Source organism: Gossypium arboreum, chromosome 3, assembly GCF_025698485.1.
Source record: "Gossypium arboreum isolate Shixiya-1 chromosome 3, ASM2569848v2, whole genome shotgun sequence".
Classification (NCBI taxonomy): Eukaryota; Viridiplantae; Streptophyta; class Magnoliopsida; order Malvales; family Malvaceae; genus Gossypium; species Gossypium arboreum.
In genome coordinates this window covers 119864749-119880712 of record NC_069072.1, presented here as the reverse complement: position 1 = coordinate 119880712, position 15964 = coordinate 119864749, and the positions used below count along the sequence as shown (strand labels likewise).

At 35.1% G+C, this 15964-nt stretch overlaps 1 protein-coding gene across 6 annotated transcripts in view; it reads right to left on the bottom strand.

Annotated features, from left to right (window-relative positions):
- Nucleotides 1-4930: 4930 nt before the first annotated feature.
- The window catches only part of LOC108478737 (BEACH domain-containing protein B-like), a 30582-nt gene continuing 19548 nt past the window's right edge, over nt 4931-15964 (bottom strand). For 4 of the 6 annotated variants that reach the window (XM_053025835.1, XM_017781204.2, XM_053025836.1 and 1 more), the window contains exons 35-41: nt 15823-15916; nt 9812-10018; nt 7902-8027; nt 7429-7800; nt 7077-7308; nt 5913-6663; nt 4931-5368 (exon numbers count right to left, since the gene is read on the bottom strand). In XM_053025835.1, coding sequence (XP_052881795.1) covers nt 5978-6663; nt 7077-7308; nt 7429-7800; nt 7902-8027; nt 9812-10018; nt 15823-15916 — 1717 coding nt within the window. In that variant the 3' untranslated portion in view covers nt 4931-5368; nt 5913-5977. Of the gene's footprint in view, nt 5369-5518; nt 5590-5912; nt 6664-7076; nt 7309-7428; nt 7801-7901; nt 8028-9811; nt 10019-15822; nt 15917-15964 lie in introns of all 6 variants that reach the window. The other 2 variants (XM_053025834.1, XM_053025833.1) reach the window with 2 other exon arrangements.

Below are 15964 nucleotides of genomic sequence, written 5' to 3'. Positions count from 1 at the left end.
TGATGGCTCCATACTCACACGACAGGTGAAATTTGTAGGTTATTGAGCTCCATGACATCACAGTGAACCCAAACACAGCTTAAAACTATGACTACGTCTCCCTAAAAAAAATCTGTAAACCTGACAATTTCAACACGCAAGACAAAGAAAAAAATAATTTAAAGGTGACAGAGATATGATGAAGTAAGGGGATGGGAACGATCATTTATATAGGGGATAGGGCAGGAACAAAAAAAGAAAAATTTTAATTTTATCTCAGGAATCCTGAGTTGCAGTGTATGAAATTTATCTCAAGAATTCCAGGTTGCAGTGGGTTCAGAGGCAAAAGCAATCAAGTTAGGGTTAGAGTGAAAACATTTACTACAACGTAAATTAAAATTTAAAACTAAAGAATGAAGTATTTGAGAAATATTACAAATAACATAATCATCGACGTTTCGAATGTGAGCCATAATAGGGTGTTCGTTGGGTATTTCTAGGGTTCCGTCGAACAACTTGGGTTGGCGGCTCTTCATCGTCTTTGTCTTCATCTTTACGTGCACCTCGATGTTGATTTCCATATTCATTTCCTTCATTTATTGTTGATTGTGTTTGGGTCCAAGCCGCCCATCATACATCCCCCCTGTATAGATAGGTAGTTGCAAGGATGACCCATCTCGGTAGAATAAAGATGCTGGGGGTGTTTGTGACACTATCGGCAGATAACTCTATGGTGTCGCATAACCCGATTGCATAGCGATTAAGGTGGGAATTGTCGATAATACTGGACACGTTGGTGTTGTTGGCGGCATCAATGTGTAATATGGTTTATGGGTGGCAGTCGTACGAATATACACCTGGAGAAAGTGTTGACGCAGCGACTGATGGTGCATGATGTAGTGCTTGTATATAATAAACTGGGTTAGAAATAAAAATATATGAACTATATTGATCGAGAGGTTGCACAATAATTGAGTCTTCATATGGAGCTGGAGTAGACATTGATCCCTCTGCGGTATGTTCTCCCCACCTAGAATTGATGGGCTCTCATCTTGGCCTCTTACGATGATATTGCTTACTCCTTTCTGCAATCGGAAATAGATATGGCTTGCCGTTATGCTCAAACCAATCCATGTAATCCGAAGATGTTTCCAACTCTAGTGTGAGAAATGGTTCACGCGTTGGCAAATAATCGTACCTACGTTGCCACATCTCGATATACTTATTGTGGAATATTAGCCAATCTTCCTTGAGTCTCCTTCGGAAGTCAATCTTGTACAGGTCATCGAGCTCCTAGGAAGGCGGCAAAATACGTTGCGTACACCCGAACTGCCACATCACTCGGTCGAATTCGTGCATCTTAACCGTTGCAAAAATAATCAATGACACTTTGACGTGCCAAATGTTGCGGTTGGCCAAATATTGAGTCGGGACACATTCTTGAATTTTTGGATATACATATGGTATTCATACTAACTGCAGTACGAGTTTATAAATTTTAGCCCGTGTATTTAATTTCAAATTATGGAATCAATATTATATAACTTAGAAATCCATAAACTAACATCCTCTTGGATTTATTGATCTAAAGCTAGTTGGATATCCTCGAGCTCGATCGGTATACCTGCGTGTCTCGCGGGATTGTTCCACCTATTTAAATAATATGTTATTTCAAAATTATAACAGTGCAAAATTATAACGATAATGATATTATCAAATGAATTTTACCATATTACGAGTGAGAATTCATAAGCGGGGTCCACTCGGGGTGTAAAAATGGTGTTCGATACCATGCCAACGATTGAAAAAGGAGCATGCAACCGCTGATTTTAACTTTTTCTGGTTTCTTTGCTCGACACATTTCTCGGTACAATGTCACTAGCACCTATGATCCCTTACTAAGTTGTCTCACTTCTTTCAAGTCGACTAGTAGTAGTAGCCACCTTAAATGTATCAGATTTTGAGATTTATTTGGCATAAATAGACCCCCGATCAACCTTAAGATGAATGCGCACGTGAATTTTTCTTTTTCAATGTCACTTGTGGAAGCCTCGATAGCTTTGAAGTTGTCTTCCAACCATCCCATCTTGATCTGATTACCCCTAAACTTTTTGTTCGGCACCTTTCCTAGTAGTTGCTCACATGTTGCACTCCAATCGACACTCACCATTTTCCCCATAACGACTTCCCAATCGATCAGTAGACCGAGTTGTAAACTAACGTCCTCCAGTGTAATTGTACACTAATAGTAAAGACGATGGAATGTGTGTGTCTTTGGTCTCTATTTTTCCACTAAAGCACTTATAAGTGAGGGATCCAATTTTGTCCCTTAAGCATGCGAGCCACGTATAAGAATCTTGCATCTCGCAAGTGTCCATAAATAGCATCTGATGCACCTTAGCTTAAATTGTGCATGTACGTCTTTAAAATCCGATCTTCGACCTAAGTATATAAACATAAAAAAATTAATAATGTTAACAGTAAAGGTGAGCGTTCGATCGAATCAAATGAAAAAATTTCGAGTTAATCGAGTTGACGAATCATATTTTATCATCTTAATTTTATTTGAAATTTTCTCGAATCGAGTCGAGTGAGATGGAATTCAAATCGAATATATTTGTTCGAGTTAAATTTTAATAAATATTTTTGGGTCCTTGTAACCACTATCACCCATCGTAATAAAATTTGTCCACCTTAATCAAAATTTTTATTAACTTTCATCACCTCATAATTTATTTATTAATCTTTTATATACGGGTTAGCTTCTTTGCTTGCTTAGTTGTTTCAATTATCTTGATTCTTGCCACTATGTTTTTGGAACTAAAAATATATTAAATGTAAAATGTGATTTTTAATAAAAGTTATTTTAAAGATAAAATGTGAAATTGATACCAATATAAAATTTTAACATGAATATTTAATGGCATAATTAATAATTTAATTTTAATATAAATATTCAATATGACTAAACAATTCAATAATATAAATAATATAAAATGTGAAATTTAATTTAATAATATAAATAGTAGATATAAATAAAATTATTACTATTTATGTTTAGTGATTTTTTTTAGATAATTTTGATTTTTTATTTGAGAGTAAAAGGTAGAAGTAAAAGTTCAGGAGGAAAATAAAAAGTTTTAGGGAATAAAAAATTTAAGGGGAAGTAAATAGCGGGGAGTAAATAGGGGGAGTAAAATTTTGGAGGGAAAATATTAAAAAAAATTGGGGGGTGGATTTGGGGTAGATGGGAGGTGGGATGGGAAGGAAGTAAAAATTTTAGGGGGAAAGTAGGAGGGAGTAAAAATTTTAGGGGAAAAAAAGTTTTGAGGGTTTTTGGGAGTAAAATTTTGAGAAAAAATAAATGGGAGAGTAAAATTTTGGTGGGAAATGGATTTTGGGTAAATTGGGGGTGGATGGAAAGGGAATAAAAGTTTTGGGGAGAAAGTGAGAAGGAGTAAAAGTTTTGAGGGAAAAGTAAAAAGGTTTGGAAGTTTGAGGTAAAAATGTTAAATATTATAGTATGATATTTGAATTATTCGAGTTATTCGAATTCGAAAACTCAATTTGATTCGAACTCGAAATTCAAAAAAAATTTGAATTGACTCATTATAACTCAATTAACTCGAATAACTCGATTCGTTTAACTCGAAATTCGAATTTTTTTTCATTTTTTCGAGTTAAATCAAGTTTTGCTCACCTCTAGTTAACAACCTAAAAATTAACTATTTATAATTAAATAATTAAATAATATTATCTTACTATTTGTAATTGAACGTCGGAGATGCGCTTGTCATCTAAACGAATAAGCTAATTTGCCATTTTACAAATTATAAGGATTAAAATATGATCGAAAGAATAAGACTCAAAGAAATATTTTTAAAAAAATAATTGAGAATTGAGAATTGAGAATTGAATATTGAATTGAAACGAAGAAAGTTCGGAAGGATTTATATAGAAAAATTTATAATTACTAGGGGTATTCTAGCCGTTGAAAAAGTTACCGTTAGAAGGAAAATGCATCCTACAAAGACATTTTTTTTCTCTCTCCAAATTCAACATATACAAATAAATTGAAAAAAAAACACACATACTCAAAAAAACCATTTCAGCATATTTATGTAAATCGCCCTAAAATGTCAATAAAAACTTGAACAAAAATACAAAGATAAATTTCTTAAATTATTGTAAATATACATTTTGGGTACAATAATTTTTGTTCTATGGATAAAATTAATAAATTGCTCTTTTCATTATTAATTTATCCTTATTTTTTTAAAGATATCCAAATATGCATGCCGCTTCTTTACTTGTAAAGTTTAAATTCTAATCGTGATTAATGAAAAATTTCATATATATGATATAAATACATAATGATAACAAAGTACACCTTTTTCTCCATATCGGGTCGTATCTCCTTTATATCAACAGCAAGAAACTAAAAAAGAAAATCAATTTAATCCCTATACTATTACAAAGAATCAAATGAAATCAAATTGAAATAAAACTGACATTTACTATTTAAAAAATCATTTACTATTTAACAAAACTAAAATTTTTAAAGTTAGATTTTATAAATGAAAATTTTATTTGACATTAAACTACAATTGAAAAATAATATTATAAATAACGGACTCTGTTATAATATAAACTTATTTAATTCTTTTTAATGGTATAAGGACTATATTAATCCAACTAATTTGATCCAACCCAGAGACCTCTCAAGTACTTTAATCAAACAGAAAACATCATAAAACGTCCCTATATAGATCTGGGAAAGATTAAACATGATAGCGCACAACACAAAACCATAACATGGACAAGACACCAGTATACAGAACGCCGCCCGCAACACTATATAAAATCACTACCGTATCACAAATTATATGAATATATAAAATACTCTAAAAACAATAATGTCACGACACAATACAAAAAAAACCGACATGGATTTATGAATTATCTATTCATTCAAAGGTGGTGACGAAAATTACTCATTCTGAACCAGGCATTGTTGCATACATGTACAAAGTTTGGGTTGAGATTTTGGATATTTTTCTATTTATAAAAGCAAAAAAAAGAAAAAGTATATATATGAGCTGAGAGAGTTGGTAATACAAAAGAATTGAAACCTAACCTAGTTCAGAATAATATTGTACACATATTCTGTCTCAGCTCCTTGTTATGATCTAAAATAGACAATTGAATTTCTAAAAAGTTTGCACATCTTACCTTCCTATTTCTTAATGTTACAAAATAGGTAAGAATCCTGTATGTTGGATAATAAAACGCTGTTGAAAGACTAATCAGTATTCTTCATGTGCTAAATATATAGATCAGTATGGCCCCAGTACCTGGAAATGGAATGGATAGGCTTTTCAAATGCTTCCTGTTAAAAATTGGAAAAGAAAGGCAAATGAAAAAGATGAAAACACAACATAAAATGCCAGACATTTGTTGAAATAAAAGTAGGATATTGAGCTCAAATTCTGCAACTAAATGCTTTTAAGTTATTTTTTCAGGCCAAGATTTAGCAAACCTGAGTCTCCTATGTCTAATACTGATAAGCAGTGAAACCCTTCTGACACATTCCAACATGTTCTAAAATACCTAGAAATATTCAAGTAAAATAATCACTTAAATTTGTTACACCATTTTCTGAATGCGTGCAAATATATAGCATTAGTTCTGTTCGTTTGAGGTCCAAGGTACGAATCTGGACTGTGTATACACATGTATAGTATCAATATGAACATAAAAAATGAAAGAAACGACACAAAAACCATATTAAGCAGATTTTGATCTTACATGCTGAAAATAGTCATCACTACATGCATGTAGTAGATTAGTATTCTTAAAGAATGAAGCTTATGCTAAGAATTATATCAAAATGAAAGAAATGACTAGAAAAAAAACATTGGTGAGCAGAATACCTGAGATCAGTACCGCCAATCAATCCGTAATTGTCAAACCAGTCATTCCAATCCTGAATCATTGCTTAGCCTGCTAAAGAAACTTTGGTTTTTTGATTCCGGGAGACGCTAGCTTTACGGTGTTGAGGGTTTTCTATAGAATACACAAGAAGACTTCCATCTTTTGTCCCGGCCAAGAAACATTCTTCTGGAGTTACAGTTAGGGAAGTTATTATCTTCCCGATCCCATTATATCTTTGAACAACCTCAAGTGTGCTCATAGAGCGAACAACAATCTGTCCTTGGTCACCAGCACAAACCAAAAACTCGCCACACCCACTGAGTTCAACACAGTTAAGACGCCCATTGGATTCTGAAGAGGCAAGATGTTTTCCATTAATAGAATAGAGGTGTAAACTGAGATCACCATCAGAATAAAGTACAATCTGTCCATGCCGAGAAGCTACAAGTTTTGATAATGCACTTCGATATGGATGTAGTAAAGATCGGACATATCTTCCATCTCTCAAGGTATGGAAAACACAAGTTCCATCTTTTGACCCGCTAATAACTATATCAAGCTCCACACTGACATACAGGCATGTAATTATATCATCATGACCACACAGAATATGGAAGGGAGTTTCAGTAATGACATAGTCTGTCTGCATATTCCGAACTCTCTTTTCTGGGATTCTGACACGGAGAACTTCCCACACCATGACTGTAGTGTCGTGACTTCCAGTAGCAAGAATGCTTCCATCAGCTGTAACTGCAGTAGGTTATCAACACTAGTGAAACCAGACTCCAAGAAGCACTAGTAACACAAACTAACAATTCATAAGGAAAAAAAGCATGTAACAGATACAGATCATCCTCATCTAGACTCATAAGATGATAAAACTCAAGTTTTATATTCATGTCTGTCTCTTTGTTTCCTTTTACGCATCAATACCCTATGGAACCTTTGAATTACAAAACCATCTTAGCATCACTACTTGAATTTTTTTTTATTTCTCATTATTGCTAATGTAACCCACTTTAAGAAGAAACATTTTTACACAAAGAAAAAAATGATTACTTTGAGCAGATTGCAATTATTATTAGGAACTCGAGGTTTAAAAATAGAATTCAGCTTTACATTCCTTTTGTCAGCAGTTACGAGATTCCTTTATAAGAAAATACCTGCAACACAGCTGACAACATCTTTGTGATGTCGTACGCTCTGAACCATTCTTCCATCACTCAAAGATATGACTTGAAAGCTGTTTTCCCAATTGCCACATGATATCAGAAAGTTCTCAGCTGGTGTTTGCATTATCGCAAAGCATTGTGCTCCCAGTTCAACATTTTCTGCCAGAGGGCTCCCAATTTTACGAGGGGAGATAATATCAGAACCCACTCCAAAGAAGGGATCCTGCGGATTTTGAAAAGTTACTTAAACAAAAATACATCAAAGGTAATTTGAAGGACATCCAAAAGACTCTTTTCTTTTCTTTTTTTTTTTTTAAAAACAAACTTATAACTAAGAACTAACCTGAGAACCTGAGAAGGTGAAATTTCCACCAGACTGAAGTTGGGTTGTCAACCACATCTTAACAGATAAAGTAAGACCCTGGTTCACAATGACAATGATGGAGTCCAATAATCCAACATACAAAACAGCTGATGGTGGATAACTTATACAGGAAAGAACAGATGTCAAATTGATAGAAGCAGGTGCAAAATACAAAGGATGAGCAATTGGAATTGGAGGCCCTCTTCTTGGGTGCCTTTTGCGGAAAATCTGGATTGGTGTCTGACCGAAATTTGCAATTTGATCTTCAATTGCTGATTTCTGCAACTCATCATCCATAGAGTCCAGATCAACAGCACCTTCATAAGTTAAATAATAGAAGACATTTGCAGCCTGCAACCCAGGTATATTTTAAATGAGACAGTTTAGAGTCAAAAGAATAGAAAAGGAAAATCAATATTTGGTTGTCGGAAGATCGTCTTTCCACAGAATACCTCCACTGCTGGTTTTCCGTGCTGCTTGTAACCAAATACCAAATCAATCCAGTGGTGGAGATTTGAGCTAACATACTCGCTTTCAAGGGCCTCTCTATTTTTAATAACAAATAATTCAGGTGACCCCTACAAAAAGGCAAGCAGAAGTAAATTTCTTAGCAGGCCATCTAGGGTTAAACTAAATGCTCAGCAAAATACAATTCCAACTCATATATTAACAAGGATTCTTCAGGTTAGCAAGTCAAGGAGTCAATGGGAGCTTAACTCCCAGAAAAAAGAGTCTTAAAAAAGTTTACAAAGATATATGAAAACACACACATATACAAAGTTACTAAAGAAATCTTGAAAGTATCGAGCAAGTCTAGTTCACAAATTCTCATCAAATTAAGAAGCATAACTCCTAGAAAGTTCACTCCTCATCTCATAGGACTAAGGATGTGCTAAGTTAGGTGGAAAAGTATGAAAGGAGGGAGTGGAAAAGTGGAAAGAAAATAATATTGGAGTGTGCTTGGTAGAGAAGTAAATTGAGAGGAAAGAAAATAGGAGAGATGATGGTTTTCTATACTAATATAGAAAAACCAATCCTTCCAAATTGGAATGATAAGAGGAGAGAAAATGAGAGAGAGAGAGAGATCTATGCTAGTTCAAAATTATGCATTTTTCAAATGCTTTATTTTCTTTCCTTTTATTTTTCAACTCTACCAAGCAACGGATGGACAGAAAACTACTTTTTCTTTCAAAATTTCCATCTTCCCTATCAAGCACATCTATGGAAAAAAATTTATTTTCTATCTTTCTATTTTTCTACCCCTTCAATTTTCCATCTTTCCAATCTTCTTTCAACTCTACCAAGCAAAGCCTAAGGGAAACATGACAATGTTTTCCAACCATCATCCACTATTTTTTCCACACCCTATTGTGGTAGATATTCAATTTTGTAAGGTTACATATTAATTCGTGTTGCAGTCTGAAAATAAAAATAATGCTAACTTATCTTAAATAATTCTATCTTATCTTCCCTAGGAATTTTCATTCATTTGTTTCTGCATGATTTTGTATAAAACAGGCAAGGTTTTCTTTTCTATTCATTTTCCAATGGTCTTTCTGTCCTTCTGGGAAATGAGCCACATCTTTGTAAATCTTTGCAAAGCACCTCTCATTGCAAGATTCACCATTATCCCAACTTACTCACAGTCATTGTTAACATACTCATCTCCATTATCATGTCAACAAAAATTATAACATAAATCGTTTCCTATTAAAAAAAGGTAAAAAATATGCTCGTTCTGCTTATCTGCTTATGTGGCTTTTTACTCTTGCAAAAGTATTGCCAGATACACCTAATATATAATCTTGCGCATCTTTTCTTTTTTTTTTTTCCCCATAAATAATCTCATGAATAGATTTATTCAAAATTCAATCAATATAAACATATTTCATTATGGAATATCTAGAAAAGCATTAGAGCCTTGATAATTGTTACTTCTACAATATTTCTCATGACAGGCCCTGTACAAACAATAAAACTCTGTACCCACACAGTTAGAATCACAATCCTAATCAAGGGTTGAATTTGATATGATACGAACTATTGGACAACCTAAGCAAGAAAAAGGAGCTACTGGAAAAACAAGCCCGTGAAACATTCTAAAATGAAACTGTTAGATTTTTGTTGCAGAAGTCTCTATCTCCTTGACAGAATTTATAGACATTCTCCCGTGTAACCAAGCATCATATGTATTTATTCCTCTTAAGACAAATCAAATAACCTTTCTGACTACTAAATAATTCTCGAGCAATATAAGGACAACTATAAACTCCAAATAGTTCTTGAAGCTGAAACAGCCTATTCAGAAACTTATCGCTATATAATTTATGAAACTTGACATCCTCAACAGGAATTCACATACCATAGCCCAGGGAGGGAGAGAAACATCATTTATGGGTTCGCCATCTTGTTTCACCCCAAGATGATAAGAGTTCGAATTGATAAGAAACTCGGGCATGTAATAGAACTCAGGAATCAACTCCTTCACGTCACTTGTATTAGATAGGCAATTTCTATATGTGCTTTCAATGCTTTGAAAAAGACGATCTGCATGGTCAAATTTACCACCCTGATGAAAAATGATAAATTAGTGGAGCTTGTAAACCAAGAATCAACGCAATTTAAGTGATAAAAGAGGAAAGAAACCAAATTGCATATAGGACACATTGAATGAGAAAAGTAAATTATTCATAAGTCTGTATTTGAACCATATTTAATGCATTCATACCTATGACTACTAGTATACACTGATAAGACTTTGTGTGACACTACTGCAATGACTTTACACTTATCAGATTTAGTATGACATTACTGCAATGACTTATCAATTAATAGCTAAAGTTCACCCATAACTCTACCATTCATCATGCCCTTGAAAAACTAAATGCTAATATTATCTCATAATATTTATTCATAAAACTACTGCTGTGCTTTTTCCAGGCAAAAACCTAAGATTATAAGTTTCCACCCGTGTTAAGCATTAAGGTTAAAGGGTATCTTAGTCATTTGTACTACTTAATGTTCTCCTTTAAATAGAGAGACTACCATATTGGTCAATTCCTGCAGTTGAACGTTTCAAGTAATGATAATTTAAGTGTACTCAACTTCCCTCCATACGAGAGTAAATAAAAGATATATTGCTACTTGCTACCTGTCCCAAAAAAGCGCACTTTGCAAAGATGTCAGATTTCAGAATATTTGAGTATATCAAATATGATTCTAAAAATATTCTATCCCTAACTTTAAGGCTGTACAGTATCCCTACAATTATTCTGTTTCCTAGCGTAAAGTTACCTTAGTTAGGCTAACTATGTGTATAAATATGTATGTAATCTCTTGTGGAAAATACAATAGAAAATATCCTGTTTTTCACATGGTATCAGAGCCTGTTATTTAGCCCGATTTCTGGGATTTTTTAGCCGGTTTCTTTAGCCTGTTTTTTTTTTTTCTGACTCCCAACCAGTCCTCAAGTCTATAGAAGTTGTTCAGACACAACATGACTGAAACTATCAAGACCAGTAACACTGGGGAGGGCTCAGAAATTTCTGTAAACAACTCAAATCCAATGAGTGAGTTTCAAAATATCCAAGTAGCCTACAGGCTAAATGGAAAAAATTATCTGAAATGGTCCGAACTGGTTCTTACCTTCTTGAAAGGAAGAGGAAAGCTGAGTCACTTACTCGGAACTGGACCTAAAGAAGGGGACCCTAAGTTTGATGCTTGGGATGAACAAGACTCTATGGTAATGTCTTGGTTATGGAACTCTATGATGCCAGAAATCAGTGATTCATGCATGTTTCTTAGCACATCCAAAGAAATATGGGAAGCTGTGAAGCAGACTTATTCTGAAGTTCGAGATGCTGCTCAAATCTATGAAATCAAGACTAAGATTTCATCCACCAAGCAAGGAAGTCGATCAATCACGGAGTATTCCAATCTGTTGCAAAGTTTGTGGCAAGAGATGGATCATTACCAGTGCATTCAGATGAAGTGCAGTGAAGATGCAGCACTCCTGAAAAGGTTTGTTGAAAAGGATCGAATTTATGATTTTCTTGCTGGACTGAATGTTGAGTTTGATGCAGTAAGAGTTCAAATACTTGGAAAAGAGGAACTACCATCACTAAATGAAACAATTGCAATTGTTCGTGCTGAGGAAGAAGAAGAGGAGTTATGGTGGAGAACAATCAAGTGGATAGTTCAGCCTTGGTTACTAATGCTGTAAATGAGAGGAGATTTGGCCTGGAGCAGCCAACTAGTGAAGATAATAGACAGATAGAATGTACAAAGTCTTTTAACAAGGATTCCGTATGGTGCACCTACTGCAAAAAGGCTCGTCACACTAAAGACAGATGCTGGAAACTCCATGGGAAGCCACAGACAACAAACAAAAATTTTTCAGAAAAAGGTGGACAATCAAAGGGACAAGGACAAGCAAATACAGCTAGACAGCTAGATAAAAAAAACAATTCTCAGGAATTACCTATTGAATTCAATAAAGAAGAAATTGAGAAGTTAAAAAATTTGCTGGGATCATTGGAAAAAACTTCTTCAACAGGTACTTGTAGTTTGGCCTTTTCAGGTATATCCTCTCCTCAAAGTTCTAAAGTCTCAAATACAGATACCAAAAGTTCTTGGGTCATTGACTCAGGAGCTACAGACCACATGACCCACTCCTCACAAAAATTTGTTTCATATACACCTTGTTCTAGTAGTAGAAAAATAACAGTAGCTGATGGTTCTGTGATCACAGTGGCCGGTCAAGGTGATATTGTTATAAACAAAAACCTTACTCTTAAAAATGTCCTTCATGTTCCAAAATTATTTACCAATCTTTTATCCATTAAAAAAATTACAAAAGACTCTAACTGTAAAGTGGCTTTCTATCACAATCGGTGTCTTTTTCAGGAACAGAATACGAGGAGGATGATTGGACATGCTAAGGAAATAAATGGCCTATACTATCTTGAAGAATCCAGTGAAGAAGTTAGTGTTCTGAATTCCTCACCTTTATCTCTTATCTGAGTCTATTAAAACCAATAAAGACCAAATTTGGCTCTATCACCTTCGTCTTGGTCACCCATCGTTTAGAGTCCTTAAAATTATGTTTCCTTCACTATTCAAAGGATTAACTGTTGAAAAATTTCATTGTGATATCTGTGAACTTGCAAAACATAAACGTACCTCTTTTCCAGTAAGCAATAAAAGAACATCCACTCCTTTTACTCTTGTTCATAGTGATGTTTGGGGGCCATCCACTATTTCAAATATTTCTGGAGCTTGGTGGTTTGTATCCTTTATTGATGATTGTACTTGTGTATCTTGGATTTTTCTTTTAAAACAAAAATCTGATGTTAGGTCTGTCTTTCCAATTTTTTACAACATGATCAAAACACAATTTGGGGCCGAAATAAAAAGGTTTAGGTCAGACAATGCCAAGGATTATTTCAATCAATTCCTCTCAACATATTTTCAAGAAAGAGGCATTATACATGAGTTTTCTTGTGTTAGTACACCCCAACAAAATGGTGTAGCCGAAAGAAAGAATGGTCACATTTTAGCCATTACAAGAGCCCTATTGTTCCAAAAAAAGGTCCCTAAACAATACTGGGGGGAGGCTGTTCTAACTGCTACTCATTTGTTAAATAGATTGCCTACAAAGGTCCTTGAATCTCAAAGTCCTATGCAAGTTCTAGCCAAATTTTTTCCTGATTTCAATACCTCCAATAATCTTACTCCCAAAGTATTTAGCTGTGTCGCCTTTGTCCAAGTTCATTCTCAAAATAGAGGGAAATTTGATCCACGGGCTGTCAAGTGTGCCTTGGATATTCTTCCACTCAAAAGGGGTACAAGTGCTATCATCCAGCCACAAAATTTTTTTTTGTAACAGCTGATGTTACTTTTGCTGAACAAGAAAATTTCTTCACTTGTCCTTATCTTCAGGGGGAGATCTTATTCACAGAAGATAAGGACAAAGAATTCTTTCTTCTTGACATTCCAGCTCCTGTCCAGCAACCAAACACTCTCATTCCAGCTCTAAACACTCCCATTCCAGCTCCTGTCCAGCAATCAAACACTCTCACTCAGACCTTGCCTGCTACCCAACCTGCCCAACTTGAAACAATGACCCCTATACAACCTGAAACTGAGCCTAGTACACCCAAATCACCAAGAGGAATTCAGGACACTACTCGTCCGTTACTGGTTTACTCAAGGAAGAAGGCACCAGTGCAAGTTCAATCATCTTTTTCTCCTATACGACCTGAGGTAACTGCTGAACCTACTTTGAATTCTAATACTACAGATTTAGATGATTTTCCCATTGCTATTAGAAAGGGGACTAGAGCTTGTACAAAACATCCCTTGCACCTATTCATGTCTTACAAAAACTTGTCCCATAACCACAAAGCCTTTCTTACTAGCCTAAATTCTATTTCCATTCCTAAAACTGTATTCGAGGCATTAGAAGATGAGAATTGGAGAAATGCCATGAAGGTTGAAATGGAAGCTCTTGAAAAAAATAAGACATGGGACTTAGTGAAATTACCGGAAGGAAAGAAACCGGTGGGATGTCGCTGGGTGTACACAGTGAAATATAAGTCAGATGGTTCTTTGGAGAGGTACAAAGCAAGGTTGGTTGCTAAAGGGTACACTCAAATGTATGGGATAGACTATCTTGAGACATTTGCCCCTGTTGCAAAGATGAACACTGTAAGAGTGTTGTTGTCACTAGCTGCCAACCGAGGCTGGAAATTACAGCAATTTGACATCAAAAATGCCTTTTTACACGGTGACCTTGAGGAGGAAGTCTATATGGATGTTCCTCTAGGATTCGGTCCAAATACAGGACAGGCAGTTTGCAGACTAAAAAAGGCTTTATATGGACTAAAACAGTCCCCGAGGGCTTGGTTTGGAAGATTTACCAAAGTAATGCTCAAGTTGGGATATAAACAGAGTCCAGGAGATCATACTCTGTTCGTAAAACATTCATCTTCAGGGGGAGTGACTGCTTTATTAGTCTATGTTGATGATATTATTGTGACTGGTGATGATCTAAAAGGAATGGAGAAGTTAAAAAAATGCCTAGTAAAAGAATTCGAAGTCAAAGAGCAAGGTAAGTTAAAATATTTCCTTGGTATTGAAGTGGCACACTCTCGGGAAGGAATATTCATATCTCAGCAAAAATACATAGTTGATTTGTTGACAGAAACAGGCAAGTTGGGCTGTAAACCAACAGAGACACCCATAGAGGTGAACCACAGACTCGGAGATGTATTAGAAGATACAGCAGTTGATAGAAGGTCATATCAAAAACTTGTGGGGAAGCTTATTTACTTGTCCCATACCAGACCAGATATTGCCTATGCAGTAGGTGTTGTAAGTCAGTTTATGCACAATCCTAAGGAATCACATCTTAGTGCTGTATATCAGATTCTACAGTACTTAAAAGGCACGCCAGGCAAAGGAATCTTATTTAAAAAAGGAGAAAATTTAACCCTTGAAGCCTATACCGATGCAGATTATGTAGGATCTATGGTTGATAGAAGATCAACCTCTGGTTACTGCACTTTCCTAGGAGGCAACCTTGTGACTTGGAGGAGTAAAAAACAAAACGTTGTGGCTAGATCTAGTGCAGAAGCTGAATTTAGGGCAATGGCTCTTGGAGTTTGTGAGTTGCTATGGCTAAAGATTATATTGGAAGACTTGAAGATCAAGTGGGAAGGTCCAATGAAGTTGTATTGCAATAATAAGTCTGCTATCAATATCGCACATAATCCAGTTCAACATGATCGAACGAAGCACGTTGAGGTGGACAGACATTTCATAAAGGAAAAACTGGACAGTGACTTAATTTGCACTCCATTTGTGTCCACTGATGAACAACTAGCAGATATACTTAACAAAGGATTGTCTGGGAAGTTGTTTCAGAAATTAGTAAACAAGCTGAGAATGGATGATATCCACTTCCCAGCTTGAGGGGGAGTGTCAGATTTCAGAATATTTGAGTATATCAAATATGATTCTAAAAATATTCTATCCCTAACTTTAAGGCTGTACAGTATCCCTACAATTATTCTGTTTCCTAGCGTAAAGTTACCTTAGTTCGGCTAACTATGTGTATAAATATGTATGTAATCTCTTGTGGAAAATATAATAGAAAATATCCTGTTTTTCACAAAAGATCACACTGAAAAAAGTGCTTTTGACAGTGTTTTACAGAAGTTTATCAGCTGAACATCATTGCACCAAAGAAACAGTCCGATCACCAGATATTCTTTCCTCCTCTTATATCATATAACATTATCAGACGAGGACGTCGATTTACATACCGTACATCATAAGATACCTAAATTTGTGATGCCGTGAAGAAGATACCTGTAAATTACGGTGAAGAGACGTAAAAGGTTCTAACCGAAGGAGGTAATAAAGCACAATCCCCATGCTTGAGTAATGAGATCCATAATAGAAACTGCACCAGGAAGTACAAGCACAGCAGCCAATAAGACAAAATTAATTA